The sequence below is a fragment of the Onychostruthus taczanowskii genome, unplaced genomic scaffold (assembly GCF_017590055.1).
Source record: "Onychostruthus taczanowskii isolate IOZ18803 unplaced genomic scaffold, ASM1759005v1 scaffold31, whole genome shotgun sequence".
In the NCBI taxonomy this organism is placed as follows: domain Eukaryota; kingdom Metazoa; phylum Chordata; class Aves; order Passeriformes; family Passeridae; genus Onychostruthus; species Onychostruthus taczanowskii.
The window spans coordinates 8063446-8084466 of NW_024500461.1; the positions used below are offsets into that span (position 1 = coordinate 8063446).

A 21021-nucleotide genomic window follows, 5' to 3' on the forward strand; every position below is an offset into this window, starting at 1 on the left:
TGGAGTTAACAAAGTCCATCCATCAACTTGTGCCAATTTTTCTACATAATTAGTCAGGAATCCAGCATCTAAGCCTTTGTAGCTAACTAAGAAACTAGAGGAACTAGAGTAATTGTTTGCACTTTTGCTGTGTCCTGTTATGATGTTAAAGTACACTAGTTGTTCATTAATATATGCTCTGAGAAACTCAGTAAACCAGTTTGTGCTAAGTGTATCTCTCTGCCTTTATCTCTCTAAAGCACTACTTGCACAAAAAACAACCTAACAAAAAAACCCCCAAAAAAACCAGTAGAAATGAATCAATTTGTTTTTCTACAGTTAGGATTAAATTCCATTTCTGATTTCATCAATCAAATTCCCAGCACAGCTCTTTACATGTACCCTAGGTATTTAAGCTCCCAGAGCAGTCAGTTGAGATCTAGCCAATAAAATAATGATCTAGCATGTGTACCATCAAAAGTTCAGAGAACAATTCGCCTCACCCCAGTCCCCTTGGTATTGATTCCCTTGCCTTAATGCAGGCAGCTGCCATCACTGCAGATTCCTTAGGGCATCCCACCTGGCCTCCAGCTGCCATTTAGAAGAGTGCAGGTCTCCCCTATACACACCCTGTACAAATACCTGTACATGTGCATTTCAAAGACACCTCTATAGCACCTTCAATGACATTAGATTCCTACTTTTAAGTAATTGAATTGAATCCTGCAACTGTCCTAAGCATGATGGGAAACTGGACTCTAAATCAGACAGAGATTCTTATACACAGAAATGAAAGCAGATGTGTTTCAGTCCCAGATTTAATCTCACATCCAGCTCACACCTAGAAACACTCTTTTCTTAGAATCTGATGTCAAATTCCAGTCTTACAGGCAGTAATTCCTGACTTGGTTTGCCGATTGCCCCTGCCAAAGCCGTTGTTTAACTATATTGTTTACTACTCTTGTTCTCTCTTGAGATTGTTTCTGAAAAATTCTAAGATCATTTGTGAAATTCTGGCACACTTATGGCTTCACTTCACCCCAATAAGCACTCTACATAGCATGCAGATTTATCTTTAAGTAGATTTTATTCATTACATTCATGTGTTTAATCTGCTTGTTGTGTGTAAATCTATTTAATGACTGATATTTACTTTTTAGGTATTTCTTCACAAATATTATTTCAATTGTCATGATACCAACCTAGAAAACCCTACACTATCCTAAAATAGCATATCAAATCAGGCTAATGAATAAATCTTTTCAATGCATAAGAAAAAATGTCAGTACAAATCTTTAAAGATATTGCAATAATAAGATGTAAATAACTGTTAAATCAGGTATAATAAAAATATTTTCATGTTCAGTCTGTAGTGAATATATATCAATGAAAGATATCCCTTTGAAACTGCAAAAACAGAAAAAGCAACACAATACACATATTGAATTGCTTTTTTATTCCAAAGACAAGTAGGAACTTAATCCCTCCATTAATGGAATTTGCATGCAAGTTCTGTAATGCTACCATGACTGGCATGTAACATAAGCAGGCAAGGGATCATTCAAATATTTTTTACAACATTTAGCAGAGGCAGTAGGGCAAAACTCCTTTCTCAATTTAATACCAAAATATTTCTTCAGCTTTGAAGTATAGTTTGCAATACAACTTCTGACTTCACCTTCTTTTACCCTTGGGATTTGTGTACATAGTACTATCACAGTCTTTAAAAAATTAATTGTCACAACACTCAGTACTATGGCAGAGCTAGTTGCCCCATTTTACAGATGCCGAACAAGGGTACAGATCTTTCCCAAGGGACAGATGTGTGGTTTTTTAAAACACTGAGAATCAATGAGCCTAAGGAAATTCTGCATTTGGCAAAACTTGACAAATTCCAGACACCCTATATAATGTAGAAACTGGTTTCAGTTGCAATATATCATGCAGAAAATGTACGATAGAAGACAGAACTGCACTTACACTCTTAAATTCTAGTTAGCACATAAAATACAGACTTACCAAAGAAAGCAAGAGGCTGCAGCCCCTTCCTCCAGGTTCATCTCACATATTTAACACCACGTGAGTGTACTTAAATCCCTCATTTTGATACCTGCCCAGATGACTCAATTCTTTCAATTCTCTGATCAACTCACTCCTTTCAGAAATTTTCCTTTCTTCAGCTTCCTTCTAAAATCTCATTCTACACACTAATTTTCCCTTTCACAGAATGATAGAATGGTTTGAGTTGAAAGGAACTTTTAAAGGTCATTAGATCCAAACCCTCTGCAATAAGCTGGGACATCTTCAACTAGACCAGGTTGCTCAGAGCCCCATCCAATCTGACCTTGTACACTTCCAGGGATTGAGCATCCACAACTTCTCTGGGCACCTCTCTTCTTTTGTTTTCTCCTGTTTATTCTTACATTCCTTCCAAATCTACTTATGTTACTCTAAAAAGACCTGCACAGTATCCAGTTCTATTTGGTGTTCCAAAATTTGCTTTTCTCTTTTCTCTGTGGTTGTTGTCATCAAGGTCTCCCAAACAAACTCTCTCATGGTCCCATCTCACACTGACTTTACAGCCCCTACATCCCTCTCATTGTCCTTGAATGCATTCAATTTTAACCTCTTTCCTCCTTTTCAAAGACAACTTTCACATGACTTTTATGGTTTCTGCCTTTTGCCTCGACATTCCAGCATACCATCTCTGTTTCTATCTTTGTCCCTTTTGCTCATGTACACTTACATAGAAGCCCGAAACATTCAAAATTTTCTTGGTAAAATACAGCCTGTGATAGGACAGGCTTCCTTGTCTTCTCCAGTTTGATTTGCAGAAATCACCAGTTCTGATACATTCTCATCTGTCAATGCTGCTGTCAACAATTATTTTATTTATAGGATCTGAGCTAAGGTGACCAAGTAGCCTTGAAATTGCAAAAACTGGAAATTACAATGCATCTGCGTCTGATTTATCTATGTCACCTAGAAGTGCAAGACTACACTGAATTATTACTAGACTACTGAATCAATTATTCTGTCAAGCTTCAAAATACCATGTTGAACAAGCTGAAGACACATTTTCTTTTTAACACAGTAATATAATTTTCTCTTTTTTCATTTCACAAAACTTTATCTTATATTACTACTGTAATATGGATTTTATTAAAAATAAAATATAGGCAGTGTCAGCACCCATTTTGACATTCTTGATTTTACTTGTCAATATTTTAATTAAGTTTAAGAGCAGAAAGCAGAAAATACACAGAGGCTGGCACCTAATATATCCCAAGCAACCACAATGGGAAGCTTGCAGGACCATGGGACTTAAAAAAAAAAAAAAAAAAAAAAAAAAAAAAAAAAAAAATTTAAAGAAAAATGCTTCCACTGATTTTTTAGCTGTAGATCCTTTATTATACTAAAAGCATAATGCATTCTGAATGGAAATTCATTTTAATGACATCAGTGTCAAAGACCTAGAAAATTCTGTTTGATTGCTTATTAATTTAGAGAAAGATGCTGCTTGCATCCTGCATGACCAGGAAGTGCATATTACTTTAGCATAATCGCATGGCCCCTCAGAATACTTGGATCACTCCCCTGTCAGTGCTCAGGAATGACACAGACTCAGCTCTTTTGTGTAGCCTGTGGTCAGGAAGCTGTGCTGTGTGACTCCAGGGGCCATACAGACACGGTGCTTTCTGCTCTCTTCTGCACGTTGTCCTGCCTCTGCCTTAACAGCCCCCTGGAGTAAGTAATTAAAGGTCAGAGGGTTGCTGCCCCTTCTACCCATGGTCTTATCTCAGATGACAAACCACACAGGAAATAAATACGAGAAAAAGTTGATCTCCCTCAGTTTCTATTTTCCTTGCCTTCTACTTTTATTTTAGTTACAACCATATTGCAGCTGTGGGTTCTGAGGAGCAGCAATCCTGAATGCCAAAAACTGCAACACCTTTGGAGCGGTTTCCCTCCCTAATAGATTTTGAAGATACACAATTATACCCATCCTGGGAAAACATTGCTTGAAACGAGATCCAAACAGCAAGAGATAAATTTGATAAGAGGAATGTCTCAATCCTCAGATATAAAAATTTTCTATATTTCAAAAATTAAAATAATGTTATTTTCACTGAAACAGTTGGAAAATGGATGTAAGACCATTTTCTTCAAAAAAACCTCAGCTTCCAGCTGCTAGTAACATCCCCCTTTTCACCTTCAATTTATGAAAATTGCCTGTATCATGATATTTTTATATCATAAATTTTGAAGGGTCAAAGTGATGGCTCTTTTTTCTAAGCTGCATGCTACAGACAACATGCACATGTGAAAATGCGCATTATCAGTTGATGATAAAGGGTTACTGTGTAACTAAGGTGCTCAAAATCCCCTCACCATACTACAAAAACAAATGAAAATGCTAAGAATATAATGCAAGAAACCCATCAAGGCATAATAGGTAAGGATTTAATCTTCCAAATTCTGAGCATGTTACTGTTTCCAAGTTTCATGTGTACTAGGGCAGGGCAACTGGCATGGATTTGTTCACACCCCTACAATTAAACTTCAGTAGGTGTCAGAGAAGGGTCTTCAAGGCAGAATTATCTACCAGGAATGGTGTTTGCTCTATTCAAATCACAAATCAAGCCTGACAGTGGATATGTTTGGAGAAATAAAATTGTACACTACCAAAATTATACCCGTGGCTGTGTCCATAATTCAACACTGTAGATAACAACTCTGCAGAGCTAAAGCTCATTTTACTAGCATAGATGTTCCTTTCAATATCGAACTACCTTTAAAACACTATTTCACCTGTCTGTTACAAGTTCATATAGGAAAAATGTTCTATATTTCTGCATGATTTGTGTTTATATTGAATCAGGAATCACAACCTAGAAAATCTCTCCACGGAAGAAACCAATTTCAACCAAGAAAGACATATGCACGTACAAGTGACATTCTAAAACTTAAAACTCCTCACAATAGAGTGTTATTCTGCTTTGATTTATACTTGTGTTTTAGTATCCTGTTGAACTGTAATTAAATACAGTAACACACACTGTTTACTGTTTTCATTAGTACCATGTACTGGGTAGATGTGTTTATGTTTTCTTATTAGACCTAATTAAAATATATAAATAGAATTATCTTTTATAGTTACTTGTCAGAGGAGATCTCTCGCAGTGCATCTCTTTAATAATATTTTTCTTAATGTTGTTATTAAGTAGTCACAGAGTGTCCATTATGCTCCAAGGAATTTTTTTTTTTCCAAATAGTCTCCTTTGGAGCTGTTACACATCATCTGCCCATGAATGCTGTGATAAAACAGGTGAGTGTGGGGGGGGTGTGTGCCGTGGGACAGGGGTGTGTATCAATCAGTCCTGTGAGACAATTCCAACCAGAACCTTTTTTTGTGTTTGGTACTCAGTATTCCAGAATAAAATCACTTCATAATGACTATTTTCAGTCATGCATAGATTAATTGCTAATCACATCTTAATGGCATTGACAGTATACCTCTTCCTCTGCTTTGCTCCCTTTTTTTCAAGGGCTATTTAAGAGCTTTATTTTTTATTCAACATCATTAGAACAAAAAGACATCAAACTGTGTGCAGCAGATTTGTATAGACATTCCCTGGCACAGAGAGAATAATGTGAAATATATTTACATAGAATCAAGGTCACTGGCTGCTGACAACCACCTTAATGTGCTTGCAGCCCTAAGAGATACACACAACATTGGAAACACTATGACATCCAGGGGAAATCTCCAGACCAGGCATGCAAAGGATGAGCACTAAATCTATCCATGTGTGGACTGTAGAATACATTTTTATTTTAGAGGGTTTGTAGAATGCTCAGCACCCTCCCAGAAGTTCATAAAAGCTCGTATACAGGAATGGCTTTTACCTCGGATATGACCCCCCACAAAATCATAACTCTCAGTAAAGTTTGTGTTTTTTAAAATCTTATCTGTGCCTTGTGCTAAGCACGGACACAGCACCAAAACACACTAGCAGCAGAAGCGTGCACCTGAACAGGAAGCACTGTGTGCCTCCACAGTCTTTCTTCACAGTGATTTTCCTGGTTATTCCCTGCCTGGCTGAGCATGTCGTAAGTGGAGCTAAGCACAGAAGGCAGCTCATAGGAGAAAGAAGGTCCTTGCACCCCCGCTGTCCTGTGATCTCATTCAGAGAGTGGAGAGAATTTATTGCATAACAGTGTTCTCCAGCCCCCCTTTTTGTGCTAAAATGGAACAAAAGAGATTTTCTGTGTGTCTGTGTTGCAAAACAAGTTCAGTAGATGCAACACAGAGTTCTCATGGTGATGTGCACAGGTGCAACAACCTCCAGCAGGGATTTGACTAAGTTGGCAGAGACAGGGACGTGGCAACTCAAGCCAACTGTGAAAAGGCGTGCATTTCATTTGCGAACAACTAAGGAACCTGCAGCATGGTGCTAGTATAGGGGAGGAACCAGCAGAAATAGTTTCATTGTTTCAACATGGGGAAACAGTGACACTAATCCCCTTGAAAATCCTGTTTATGGAACCATTCGTTCTGAAAATTTCTTTTCTGGAACTGTGATTTTCCAGAATTTCCGCTAAGATGATTTTTGTGTGTTTGTTTGCTTGTGTTCAAAGTAATTCCTGCACCTACCAGCAAAAAGAATGATAAATAATTTCATTATATGTAAATTTTCATCACTTTTTAAGTCAGCTAGGAAGGCTCTAGAGCACACATCTCCTACAGATGGTCTGTCCATTCATGTCCAGGCTGACACAGGGAGTGGAATGCCCTGGTCCTTGTCTTTCCCTATGCCTCGATGAACCACATATACACTGGTTTGACAGGCACATTGTGCATGCAAAAACTGCCATACACCTGGTAGCCCAAGCAAGTGGGATAGGTCTATCAGAGGCTACACATGTCCTGCAGGACTCTAGAACTTGCAGAAAAAGGAGACAATTTCTTTTGCCTGCTAATGTTTAAACTGTTAGCTGCTATTATATTCATAGACGTCTTAGCCATATGAAGGAGGAGCCATAGACTGAATTGCAACTTTGTTTACAGAGGTTAAAAAATATAAATGGGAAAATAATTTTGATTCCTGAAAAGACAGCACATCTATATTGAAAGAAGAAAAAAAATATTACGATGAATAGATTATTGCAAATCTTAGCAATAAAACCTGAAAGAAAAAGATTATGAAATTTCATCATGTCAGAAACACTGAAATTCTTTGTTCCTTTGTCCTCCTACCAGAAACTCTCTTAATAGCATTGAAACAACACTCTTAGGATATTGGGTTATTCAAATAAAATAGGGAAAATATTAATTCATGATAGATAAAATCAAAGTAACTTTTAAATAATCCACATTTTGACATCAAAAGCTGTACCTACAGTAAGCCATTTGAAACATATCTTAAGAAGATAACATGCAAATGCTGGACTACCTTTAATAACTAAATTTAAAGGTGAGAAGTCAGAATTCAGTTTTATGAGAATTGGCCCAAGACCCACAAGTAAATAACACAGGCTAAAGAAACACTCTTACAGGGAAAAAGGTGCTCCTTCTCCCTCTATGGATATAGTTTATTTTTTCAAATGGAGCTGAACAAATAAATAAGAAGCTTATTAAATTGAGTAGCTAATACAAAAAATACATGAAGCATCACAAGCATTTTAGTTTTGTTCAGGCCTCATCCAGACAGAGAGCTACAGGAACTGTGATAGAACAAGCTCCATTTTTACTGTCACTTTCTAAAATTACAGTCTGATAAGGTAAGTAATATTTTAGTCTATGTACTAATGTAACTAAGTTAAAACTTAAAGGAAACTTATCTACTTGCTCTCCTACCTCATTTTATTATGGATCCCATGTGCTGTGAATACACACAGCAGCATATGTCCTTAATTTGAAAGTGTATTACTTTCTCAAAGTCTCCATTAACCAGCAATTCAAGAGTTAAAAACTTAGGAAGTCTCATCAGGACAATCAGAAAAATAAAAAAAAAAAAAAGATCAAGCAATTCCAGACCTGAGAAAAATTCTGTTTACTTCTTTTCTGCATATATGCAACTTTTCAAAAAACCTTTTTTTTTGAGAGACTGACCATGGGAAAATTTGAAAAGAAGAAATTTATTTGCAAAATACTAGAGCACAGTATAGCCATAGCTAAGGAGCACAGATAGAAGAGCACACAGATGCTTGAGATACTGCTAAGTATGCCAGCCTCAGGACTGAAGGTAGTAGAGGTGGGTGGCATTGTGGCACTAAACACCTCCAGGGATGATCATTCCACCAGGTGTGATCCATTCTAATGTGCAATCACCCTTTCTGTGAAGAAATTCCCCCTCATGTCTTGCCTAAACTTCCCTTGATGCACTTTAAGACTGTGTCCTCTTGTCCTGGTTGCATAGGAACACAGTGTTTCTCCTCACTGTTGGTAAACCAGTATATGTACAACCCTACAGGAAAGATAAGTAAGGCTACAAATAAAAATAACTATATGAGTTGAAAGGCCAGAGTTTTCTGCCATTTCCATCCAAGCTGCCAAAGCCTGCCTCATGCAAAGATTGCTGCTGAAGTGTTTCCCATTCTGCCTTTACTGGCACTTTCCTGTGCTGGATGCACAGGACATGGAAAAGGGAAAGAAGTGACAGCTGTTTTGGAAATCTATACGATCCTTGGTTTAGATCTCTTAGAAATCAATTTATTTTGCTAGAAAAATGCAAAGAGGCCCTGGCAGCCAAGAGAAAATTAATTATTTTGCATACATTGTGTAACAGTATTCATTAGTTTTACATGAATGGTGAGAGGTCAGTCAGGAATAGAATCCCATTGTGCTACCCTTCAAAGAGCTTGCCATGTAATTGAATGGAAGAAAGGAATTAAATATGCAGGCAAAATGAACACTAATGGTTAGCAAACAGCACATTGCAAATGTCTACAGCTTCTTTGTCTAAATTCTTCAGTTGAGGTCTTAGGGGAAGGTGATCAAATAAAAGCAAAAACAAAGAAAATAAAGAATACTGGGGGAGGTGCATAAAACACATGAAAAAAGGAGAAGCATAATGGGATCTGAATGCTACAGCATATCCGACTTGTCGTGTATTAGCACACAGACTTAAAACATACATTATGCCTGTCTGCCGTTGTTTTCTGTACAGGGAGTGTGCCACGTGCAGGGCCATGTGAGAGACATTTTAGGAAATGTGATAAAGTTCTGACCATATATATCACAGAGCTAGCTTTTGTTCTGCAGAACGATGAGAACACTGTGAGTCAGTAAATGGAATCATTTAAATTTGAAAATAGCTCCCCAGAATCTGCTGAATCCATTCAGAGTTAACTAGCAGGAGAGCATCACCATGAAGTGTTCTGGGTCCATCTGTTGGCAATATCATGATGGAAACAGTTTTTTAAATGCTATTTTCAATAGCTATCACACAACAGCTTGTTTCAACAATATTTCATTACCTTTCTGTTTGTTTGCCACCTACTATAAAAAACAGCTTGGAGGGAAGGAGGCATTTCAGTACTATAGACTGATGTAGGGTGGGAGGGACAGAGACACTACAGAAACAAGCAAAATGAGAAACAACTATAAAAATAAAAAATAGAAGAAACTGTAATTTTAGACTCTCTGAAATAGAGATTTAAACCAGAATGTGGAACCTGAACTGTGGTCGTGTCAGAAGGGGATGGTCTGCACCAGCCTGCCAATCGAATTATTGAACAGTGACAGTGTCAGCCACAGGAAGCCAGTGGCTCCTAAACAGAAATGGCAAGTGCACCCAATAACTACCTTTAATACTGCAGGACCTTCTCAACTGTGCACTCCAATGAGAACTGAAGGAAAATTCACCTCCAACACTGTGACACAGTCACTTGTGTGGTACCAAACCAACCTGGCCTATACAAGTCCTAGGAAAATACCATGTGTCCATCAGTTTACTCCTCAGGTAAAACAAGTGCCAGTGACATACTGATGGTACAAAGTCTGCATCCAATAGCATCAGAGTGGCTCAGCTGCAGAGACCAGCTTAGCAATAAAGAACAGATGGCTGCACTTGATCCCAAAGTTAGCAGGAGAAGAAGTTCTTTTGATTCACAGAAGTTAAGAAAGTTTCACAATTAGACAATTCAGAACGTAGTTGTCTGACCTAGCTTTGGAACACCTAATGTCATGACTTTTTAAACAAGGAAATAGATAATCCCAAGGTTTGTTCTGACTCATCCCATGATCTCACGACTTTAAAATAAACTCCTCTATGCTGATTAATTCTATATTACTGACTCAAGTTCTAACATGTATTTACTTTGAAGTTTTGGTTTTAAAGAGATGCACTCCTTCAAGAATTATATGGAGCACTCAAGTTTCCCACACATTATGCATCTTGTTTCCCAAACAGTATTAGAAATATGGAAGTTCATAAGCAATACTGCATGGGAAAGTAAAAGAAAAAAGGTATGAAACATTATAACTTCATGCAAACGGAGATGCAGAGAGAAGAAAGTAAACCTGAAAAAGTAATATGGAAATAATACTGATAAAATCAAAACACAGCCTTGAAAGAAAAGTAAGAGTGCGCAAAAAACCAAAATACTGCATAAGGACTTCATTCATTATTAGCACTATAAGAAATATGTACAGATACCTCTCTGTACATTTGGGCTCATTTATAAAATATTTTATCTTCTTCTGCTACTAAGATTGATTGTTAAGAAGACAAAGTATTTTGTGTCCTGTTTATGTCTTTGACCTACTCAAATGCATAAAGCCATAACATCCTCTTAGAATACGTGCATCACAGCCTGCTATTAAAAGGAGAAATACAATAAATAAGAGGATGCTTATGGTAAGCACCTACCTGAGGACGTATGACTTTCACTATGTTTTTAAGTGCAGTGTCTGGTGATGGAGGAGAGCAGTCAGGTGTTGGGCCTGTGGAGCTGTTTCTATGGTTACCAGATCCCGGTGCGGTAATTGCTACCTGAGGTGCATTATCTGTGAATAAAAATAACACCTATGTGAAATTACAAATACTTTGTATATTTTAAAGTAAAAAAGAACTTTGAAAACAGAAGGTTGCTCAGAACACTATTTAAACTTATAAAATGTAATATAATTGAAATATATTTGTCAAGGAATATATTGCATATCTACACTTATTTTTTCAACCCATACATTCATTCTGTGTTAAGACAAGATACAGCATTCTCTCAGTACCTAAACAAAATGAGGTGGAAACCAAGCATGAATATTTTACTTTCATTACTTTGAATTACTGACAGTGAATTCAAATATCACTATAACAGGGGTGACTTGAAAGGGAGATTTATAATGCAACTTCTAGCTCATTCTGGAAAATCCTAACACATATGACCAAGCTCTATATATATCTTTGTGTTACACAAACACGTACTGACTCAGAACATGCTAATAGCCATCACTGACAACTTTCCTTAACATTGTGATCAGCATAACTGACCAGCAAAGACTAATTACATGAAAATATGCTCAGTTTCTCAGGTAAAATTTGCATCCTCCATAGAGTTCTGCACTGCAGTAGCTTCCTTTCCAGCAGTACCCCAGCTATATAACCTACAGCTGGCTTAAAAATACCTGCACACCTGCATGTGTATGGGAAACTGCTCTTTGGACATATTTTGCTCTTACCATTTTATGGCACTGGGAAGGACCATTAAAAGGACTTAAAATATCATTCTTACCTTCTCTAAATGTTCTTAATGCTGTTTGATCGACAAAGTTAGGGAAAACCAGATCAGAGGGTAGAGAGGACTATGAAATAGCTTCTCAGCTGTGAGAGAACCCAATCACTGGAATGACTTAGCAGAAGGCAAAAAACTCCACATTACTTCAGGCCTCTAGAATTATATCAGTAAAGAAATGCTTTAGTCGAGATTCTGGGGAAAGTGCCATTGCCTGTGCACGGTTATGGTGGTTAATACAGTGTCTGTGGATTTAGTGAGCACCTTTCTTTGTGAGTTACAAAGATGTGCTCCATGCTCCTAAATGTGCTGTCACACCTGAAGCACTGCATCAAGACAGTGATGTCAAGTCTTGTGTCTGTGGACCTCAACTGACAGCCTGCAGGGTTCACAGAAGGAAGCAAGCTTTTTGTGATTCTCCAATATGTGCTTCCACTCTGTGGACAAACCCACTCCAGAAAAACCCAAACATCAATAAGCAAAACCAGCTCTCTTAAGCTGGAGAATTTTTGCATGACCAACTTCTACTGGTACACACATGAGCTCCTCCTGCACAAGTCACAAATGCCTCTGTGAAAGCCATGACAGAAGTTTCTCTCTCTCAGTCCTACTAACCTGAAAGAACTCTTGGAAGGGTAACAGAGACGTTGAAAGAAAGGAAATACCCAGTTACATTAACAGAGATAATATAAGATAAAGGGGAATAGTTTCAGGAAAGTAAACTTGATGGCTTTTGCAAATTAGAGATACTTTCACAGCGTGAGTGATTCTAGGAAAACTGCAGGGTTCTTCCTGCAGAAACACTATGTAACTGGATGAGGTTTCTAACAAAAGTTTCTAATCAAATACAGTCTTACAATTTATTGTTCTAAAACAAACGTCAAGCTGAAATGTTTTAGATTTCAACAATAGTGACATAGCATTTAATGAAAGTATAAACAAAAATGCAGATGGCATATTGGCAGACATCCAAAATTGAGACATCCTGTAGATAACCTCGGGTGTTATCTGACAGAGTGAACCCTCCCTGTTAGAGAAACAGAGAATTCCAACTTTTTTAAAAAGTACCTCATTGAAATTGCCAGTCCAAAAGATGTGCAGTCTTACTGCACAGAGGACTTCTTCCTGAATCATCAAAAGCGCGTACAGAAAGCTTGGATCAGAAGTAATTTATTTAATAAAGTAATAAATGTGTGTTGATACAATGTATCAAAACAATTTTAACACAGCCTTAGAAAATAACTGAAAATTAATTCTCACAATAACATAACTGACATGCAAGAATTTTGATAGCATTTCAGTAAGCCTTAAGTTTCTCATATACTTTCCTACCTGACCTGGTGTCTAACTTTATAATGTTGTTCACGTGCACCACGTAAAGGAGTATTCTGTGAAATGAAAGCCCAGCTTATCAAAGGAGGGATAGAGATTTGGCAAGAAGAGAAACCTCTAAAGCCTTGCCATACTCTGAAAATCTCATAGTGAGAACAAAGGCTAGATACGAGTAACACCTTAAGTGGGCTGGAAGTCTTTGTATCTTTTGCTCCAGACTATGAAACAGCATCTCCTTTCACTCCATGGACAGATAGAATATCATCAATGAACGTCCCTTACTGAGGAATCAGAGAGTCGCTCTAAGAGATCCCTGCCCTCTGTTTGGGGAGCCACCAAACAAGGGACTACACTACTGTGAAGAAATGTGGGAACACAGACACCATATATAGGAAGGAAAAAAAAGAATTCTAGAGTGAGAAATGCTCCACATGAATTCAGCTAAGTGCACTTAGTACACTTATTTACTCACTGGTGTGAGAAACAAACAGAATGATTGTCTCTGACAAAGCTATAAAGAGCATAACTCTTCCATACTCCAGCAGTCCCTGCCTTTCTGTCACTATTTCTCTGTGAGCCTCTGTGGCTCTGCTTAGCATAACTGCCCTTGAGCTATTTAGCACATGAAAGCCTTGCAGGTGAAACCAGGCAGTCTTGCAGATGCAGAAGAATCTCAAGCATGGATCACTCAAAGGACACATCCTAAGAAACACGGATTGGTGTCAGTGGTGACAAATGCAGTTGTCTGCCCACAAGTTTATTCTATTTCAAAGCCTTGTTGACAGTCACCTCAGCTTAGTTTAACCACACTTCAAATATGCAGAAGAGGGTAACAGGGGAGTCAAGCTATATGAGCAAGGTTTTGGACTTTGCATAGGAAAGACTTCTTGTTGACCCTGTTCAGTAGTAGCTCACTGAAGGTCAGGTTTTGCCCCTTCATACATGCCACATGAGTGGCATTGAACTGAATGCGAGTGACATTCTTGGAAGGAAAATTTATTAGAAGGTATACAGGAAGGGGAACAGGGCTGTTACATGCCCCACAAGAGAGAGCTGAGAAAAAATTCTCCAGCTACAATGTGTGAATACAACCATAACCAATTCAGCAGCATACACAATATGCAGCAACCTCAGAAAAGAGTAGTTAAAGGTTTTCTTTCCAAGCAAATTTAAGCAGCACTATAAAATAAGATCATGTTTATAGAGCCTAAAACAAAACTTTGCAAAAAGAAGCCATAAATTATTATTTTTTTTTTTAAATAAACAGTCCAAAAAAAATCCAACTGTTCAGTATTTCACGCCTTTCCTTCTTTCTCAAGGGGCTAAGTATCTGACACGTAATGATTTCTTGTAAACAATTTCTTTATTGTGGACAGCTGTTTATTTTCACAGTAGGATGTTCCCATTAGGCAACCAATAATGATTTACTACCTGGGTCTGCTCCATCAGAGAGAGAACAACACCATCAAATTAGTTCCTGCAACCAATTTGTAGGACCTGTTTATATATACAGTACTTATATTTTCATTAAGAGTATCTTTGCATTTATTTGCTTTGGAATTAAATTATATAATAATAATTTTTAATTTTCCCTGGTGACAAAACTAAGGAAATTTTTTTCCCTCTTCAGGTAACTATGATGGCAACACTGCAAGTCTAAGAAAAACATTTCATGGCAAATAGAACTTGGAAACTTAAGAAACTACCAAGCTTACCTAGAAAAGATTAGCTCTCATGCTGAATTTCTGATAGGTGCTACAGATGGGGCCAACAGGGAAATATTTACAACTGTCATTCTCTTCCAGTTCCTGGCTCATGTTGCAATAATCTAGATGTTTCTGTGTAAGTCAGGTAACATCAGGCTCCAGGGATCATCCAGCAGCTAAAAACTAATGAACTGCCGCATGCTCTAACAATACTTCTTCCTTCCTCCATCACACATGAGAAGTCATCACAAGGTGTATGTAATTTGAGCTTATTCTGGTTTTTGAAAATGCTTACTGAGGACTTGACATTCTCAATTTTCTTTATTTCAGGGCAAAGGAAATAGAATAGAACAAGAAAAATGCATTAATGTGGTCTTTTAGTATATCGTAAGAGCAAACTAAGGTGTTATTCTAGGAATGTCTTCTAAGACGTCAGATAAAAACATAAAAATGTCAACTGTTTAACTGAGCTGGTAAAAAAAAAAGCCATACACAGGGAATTCTGCCTTTTCCTGTGCTGTGACATCAGTCATTTGTTCCACATGTCTTTTTTCTTAGGGAGCACTGCACAGAGAAAAAAGCCCTCATGGATAATAATAGACCATAACACCAGAGTTCGACGAGTGCTTCGTCGACATTTTCATCCCACTATCTATGTGCTGTGAGGACAAACCACAAACTGCTCACTGAAACTTTTCTAAGAGATTTTTTTTCCCATAATGTACTCAAAGAAAAAGTACTATATGTATACAATGCCACAATATTAACTATCAGGCAATACTAAGTACACCAACCAGAACACTTACTGCATCCCAGCAACCAAAATATCAAAAACCAGACCCAGCCCATATTCCAGAAATATAGTTATAATTAGATTTCACCTCAGAAAGAAATCTTTAAAATGGAACACACAGTTAATCTAGTTTTCTACTTTCATTGCAGAAGCATGCTAGCATCCTTATAAAAATTTACAGTTATGTCTGTATTAGCTATTACATCAGTTATTTCTACAACTTAGTGTAATGGCAATGGATCAGCAGATCAAAAGCAGTTGATCTGCATGACACTCCATTTAGAATATATGTGAGTTTGAACTTTTAGCAATATTTATTAACTTATTTATTCTACCAAACACCCCCATCATACATGCTCTTCACAGCTTCCAGAAGGACCCTGTGCTTTTGGTGTCCACCTAAAGCACAGCTTCACATCCAGAAGAAATCTGGTTTGTGTGCTCCAAAGCTGGCCTGTGACTGAACAGTATGGCCTGTGAATGAATAGTAACTGCAAATGATGATTTATTTCATATTCACATCCAGTGCTCTGAGAGAAAATGCAAATGTATACTCCACCTATTTTATTTCCATATTCCAACTATTTGTGGATTCACTTAAATACTATATTCTCAGATTTACAATTTTTGCTATAAAAATGGAAGAAATGTGTATTTCACTTTAGAGGTATGGACCAGTAATAGCCTAGAACTAGATTATACACTACACACCTAATGCTGTGTTTAAATACATACACTAAATTCTAAAACATCTGAAAAGAAAATACTAGGCATGAACAAAATACTTAAAGCACAAAGCCTAATATCATGACCTTGTAGAAACTTATACTACAAATGCAGGGCATGGACAGATTTGTTCACTGCAAAACTGGGAGAGAAAAAAGACAAGGGTGGAAAATGAATGTGCATGAACATACATACACATAAATATAGAGATACACCTGCACACATAAATGGACAAAAAATCCAAAGACACCCATTATTAATAACAGCTTCCTCAAGTTCTGCTCAGTGTGGAATATTTCATGCAATGTTTCAAACTACTTGAAGGTAGGTCAAAATCCTGCATCTGTTTTGCACATCCCATCATCAGGGATAATGCAAAACTGTGCATCAAGGTCCAGATAGCTCAGTGCCATCTGGCTTCAAAATGCTTTTTAGTGTAGCAACAAGACAGACTTAAATTTGATCAATTATAGCAGACTCAATTTGCTAGACTATTACAAAACTCTTATCTAGTCTGGTAATTTCCATGGGTTTGGATGTATCTTTAGAAAAAAAGTTGGAGTGCCTTTGTCTGTACATGTTGTGTGTCCTCTTAATATCAAATATATTACATGAAAACAAAAAGCTCTAAAAAGAACATGGCAATGCTAATGATCAGTCCTGGACGGAAATCAGTCATAATCACAATAGAAATTTTGGAAGAGTGAAAAAGAAGATATTATAGAAATAGCACTATTTCTGGAGGATCAGTCTGCAGTGACTGACCTTACATACATCTTACAGAGGACAGAGCCACCAAAATACCTAATTTAATTGACTGGTTAAGAAATTAACACATTAATTTAGGTCCCATCATGTATGGCACCATTAGGAACAGATTTTAATGCTCTTTGATAATGGGGGAATGGTCACCCAGTCAATTTAAAATCTTCATAGCTGGAATGAAAAAAGAATTGCTGCTTAAAATTCTACTGGAGAGATAGATAAACCAGCAATTTCTGATTCCTGGGATAATCAAAGATATGTATGCTTTATCAGGGATACACTCATACCTTCATGCCAAGGAGACCAAGAAACTTCCCTGATTCTGCTTCAGGGAATCTTTGAGCTTGATCTCCAAGCAAGAGAGACAGGCCACATGAGAAGTCATCTAAATCTGACTCTGCAGGGTAAAGAGAATTCCAGCCCAGTGATGCCCTGAATCTTGTAGAGGGCTCATTAACAACCCTTTCTAAGGCAGAACAAGGAGAATCAACCCATTATTCTAAACCAAACACACACACTTCAGTAAAAGTATGTGTGCTTGTATGAGGACAGCACTTGGGCTACTGAATTCCAGCAAGAGCAGATTTACGAGGCAGGAGCCCAAGCCATCAAATAAGAAAGAACTAACATGACCCAAAACTGAGCAGAGCAGGTCACAAAATAGCAGAAACCACACTGATTTTATTCACAGTTGCCATATGTAAGACTTCTTGGACAGCATGTGTGATAAAAATATGTTGTCCCCTGCAACTGGGCTCCCATTGCAAAGACTAACAGCAATAGCATAGAGTAAATTAAGCAGTTCATACAGAAATCCAGAAAAAGAATTAGAAAATCTCCTATTTTGTCAGGGAAGTAACAAAAACATTCATGTTACAGAGTAGCCTCAAACAGGACTAAGTATTTTCCCATAGCATAGGATTCAGCTTTAAAATTGTTTTAATTTGACTAAACACCCACTGCAAATCTTCTCTCCTACATGACTATTCAATATGGAAAAAATCTACAAACTACAGATAAGGACAATCATGTATTTCAGGATTTCAAGGAACAAACATTACCAGAGATATTTCAAAAGAACAGATGGAATAGTGAATAACAGAATCAGTAGGTAGCTACATGGGATGCACAGGGAGAATGGTTGGACTCAAATGCTTGAATATGTTCTTTTGAATTTACTTGGTTCCCACACACTCAAACCTGAATAACTGTTGTTCTGAGTAGAATTGTAAATATATAACTGCAACTGTCTTGTTGAAAGCACTAGAAGCTATAACTGGCCCAGTCTTGCATGTGGCAGTAATTTCAGGATTGTATTTGGAATTAATTACCAGTGAAGTGCATTCCAGTGGCAGCAGGGGGTCGGTTTAGTTGTTTCTGCATCATCCAAGAGAGTTGGGTATGACTGTTATCAAGTTTTTATTTCCTCTAATCACCCACCTGCATAAACAGACTTTGGAACTGCTTCAAGCTCGCATAACCCTTGTAATACCAGGCAACTGTCTGGAAAAACATCTCTCATTAAGTACTAATGAGAGATGATGGGTGATTTCCACCATTTCCTGAGTAACCTTTCGAGACTGCCTCTGCAAGCTGCTGATGTCTAATTGAGCATTCAAAAACAATACTACACAGTTGCCATCTACCTTTTTTATTTTTGTGTAATGGCTTTTTTGTTGGCTTTTCCATATTTAAAAGGTTTGTAGAGAAATGCCTGCACTTGTCTATAACAGATATTTCATAGATTTCTACATTTGCACTGTCTCAACATACAGCCACCATATTTCTGGGAGTTCAGTGAAAAGCATAGGGTATAGTTACAGATGCCAAAATATTTTTGGTTATCTTAGCCATTAACTAAAAACTGGCATGCCTAATAGTCTTGTAAAAAAAAATTACCCCCAAAAAGAATGGTAGATATTGAGGATTTCTGGGCTTGTTTTAAAATTTAACTTATCAGGGAGAGGTCACTGAATGTGATCATATGCTTGCCTTAGTATTTCATAAGGATTCTCCTGTAAATCAAAGAAAATAATGCAAGTGTGATGTGCAGAAAAAATACTCTACTCTTACAAAGGCAGCAGATGATTACTGAATTAGGCTACATTGTCAAATTATTTCAGAAAATAAACCACAAAATGTGGTGAGAGTAAGTGGTCTCAAATAATTTAAATAATGCCAATGATAGCCATACACCCCAGGGATGAAGCTCAGTTAATAAATAATTTAAGCAGACTTGAAGATAAACCTCCCAATATACATCTATCTACTGCTACAGTGAAAATTAATGGAAAAAACCAATATTTCAGTTTTTCTAAGTATCAATTAATTAATAAAGCTCTTTATCAGAACACTGAAGTCAAAGTGCTAACCAAAATATTTTAAAACCAAAGACACAGATAGATTTTAAAATGTTTCACAATCCAGTTATTCCTATTTAAAGTATCTAAATTCTCAAGCGGCTTCAGAGAGATTTACGAAGCTCAACTCTCACCCTGAAAATTTACATTTTTGCATTTATTATACATTTACTCTGAAGGAAGTATCTTGTTAATATGTATTGCATATTGTATTGTGTAACAGTTATATTCATTAGGCATAAAGAAATTGTTCAGCAGACAGGATACACTACAAACACACAGTGAGAATTCAGGGAATCTTTATGGGCTTTACTGTTCAATTTGAAAGAGATACCAAAGCATCTAAAGCATCTATGAGAGTGGACCAGTTATATAGATCGATATGTTGCCCTGATAGTGTCCAAATGACATGAGAAAGATAAATACTGTGGATAATTTGGAATAACACAATCCAGTTTCCAATCAGCTTATTTTTGGCACTACAGCATTAAAGTTTCTAATAACTCAAAACCCAAAAAAATTTGATAGCACTTTTTAGTTTCCAAATTTTCCATTTTATAATTAGTGTGCTGAAACTTTCTCGCCATATTTTATATATTTCATTTGTACATATCATTTTCATCTGAAAAATACTAAAATTCTACCCCTTTTACTAATATTCCTGCATTAATTTATTTTCTATCTCCTGCAATTCAGATAAAATGATATATTATAAAAGTGTTATCTAATTAGACATTATTAATCTTTCCTTCTGACTGACAAAGCAAGATTTACATAACTTCTCTGAGTGTTTAGAATCTTCTCAACACTTCAGCATATTTAATTTGCTACCACCACAGGTTTCTCTTTGTATTTTGGCTTGAGGTTCTCTAAGATCCATATGCTAGCTTTGTAAATTTCTTAAAATTCTTCCCACTATGTTTTCCCACTAATACAACCTACTTACAGATTACAGAGACCACAGATATCTAGTTTGGATAGACTGCTGGAATTTTTGAGGGCTGCAGTTAACTATATAAAGGAATGATAAAATCAGCACAAAACTGCATATATATTGAAGAGGCATGCCATTTGTATTCGCTTTTGACAGCAAATGAATAAATCTCAATTTTTAGACCATGCAGCTTTGGCCTGTTTGGGTGACATTGAGCCAAATCAGTAGATTTAGACAAGAAGGAGTATTCTAGCACAGTGGAGCAGAAACAAAGAGGGATTGTAATTAAGTAAAACTATGGGGAGTTTGTCAAGTTATATGAAGAAAAATATGGCTTGAATTTTTTCAAGGTTCTGTAACTTACAGTTCATAAAATATAACAAAGAATCACAATTAAATCACACTGGAATACAGGTAAGAATTTAACTAAAAGTCCTGTCACTCTTACTGGCGGAACTTCTCACCAGTAACAACTTCCTGCTGCAAATGCCACTATTACATTAGAACACGCTTTTGTTAAATTGATCACTAGCAAATTCTACTTGCAGTTATAACAGGTTGGATGAGAAAAACTCTGAAATACAATTTACATAATTGATTAGAAAAAAAGGGTTTTTTTTCAAAATTTACTTACACAATATTCACAGAAAGTTCTGATATCTTTTCATCATAATGTAAGAGATAAAT

The 21021-nt window shown here is 36.8% G+C and overlaps 1 protein-coding gene across 1 annotated transcript in view; it reads right to left on the bottom strand.

Moving 5' to 3' along the window:
* The window catches only part of ANKS1B (ankyrin repeat and sterile alpha motif domain containing 1B), a 406509-nt gene that overhangs the window by 255494 nt on the left and 129994 nt on the right, over positions 1 to 21021 (bottom strand). The window contains exon 11 of the mRNA XM_041409745.1: positions 10857 to 10993. Within this exon, the coding sequence (XP_041265679.1) occupies positions 10857 to 10993 (137 nt within the window). The remainder of the gene's footprint in view (positions 1 to 10856; positions 10994 to 21021) is intronic.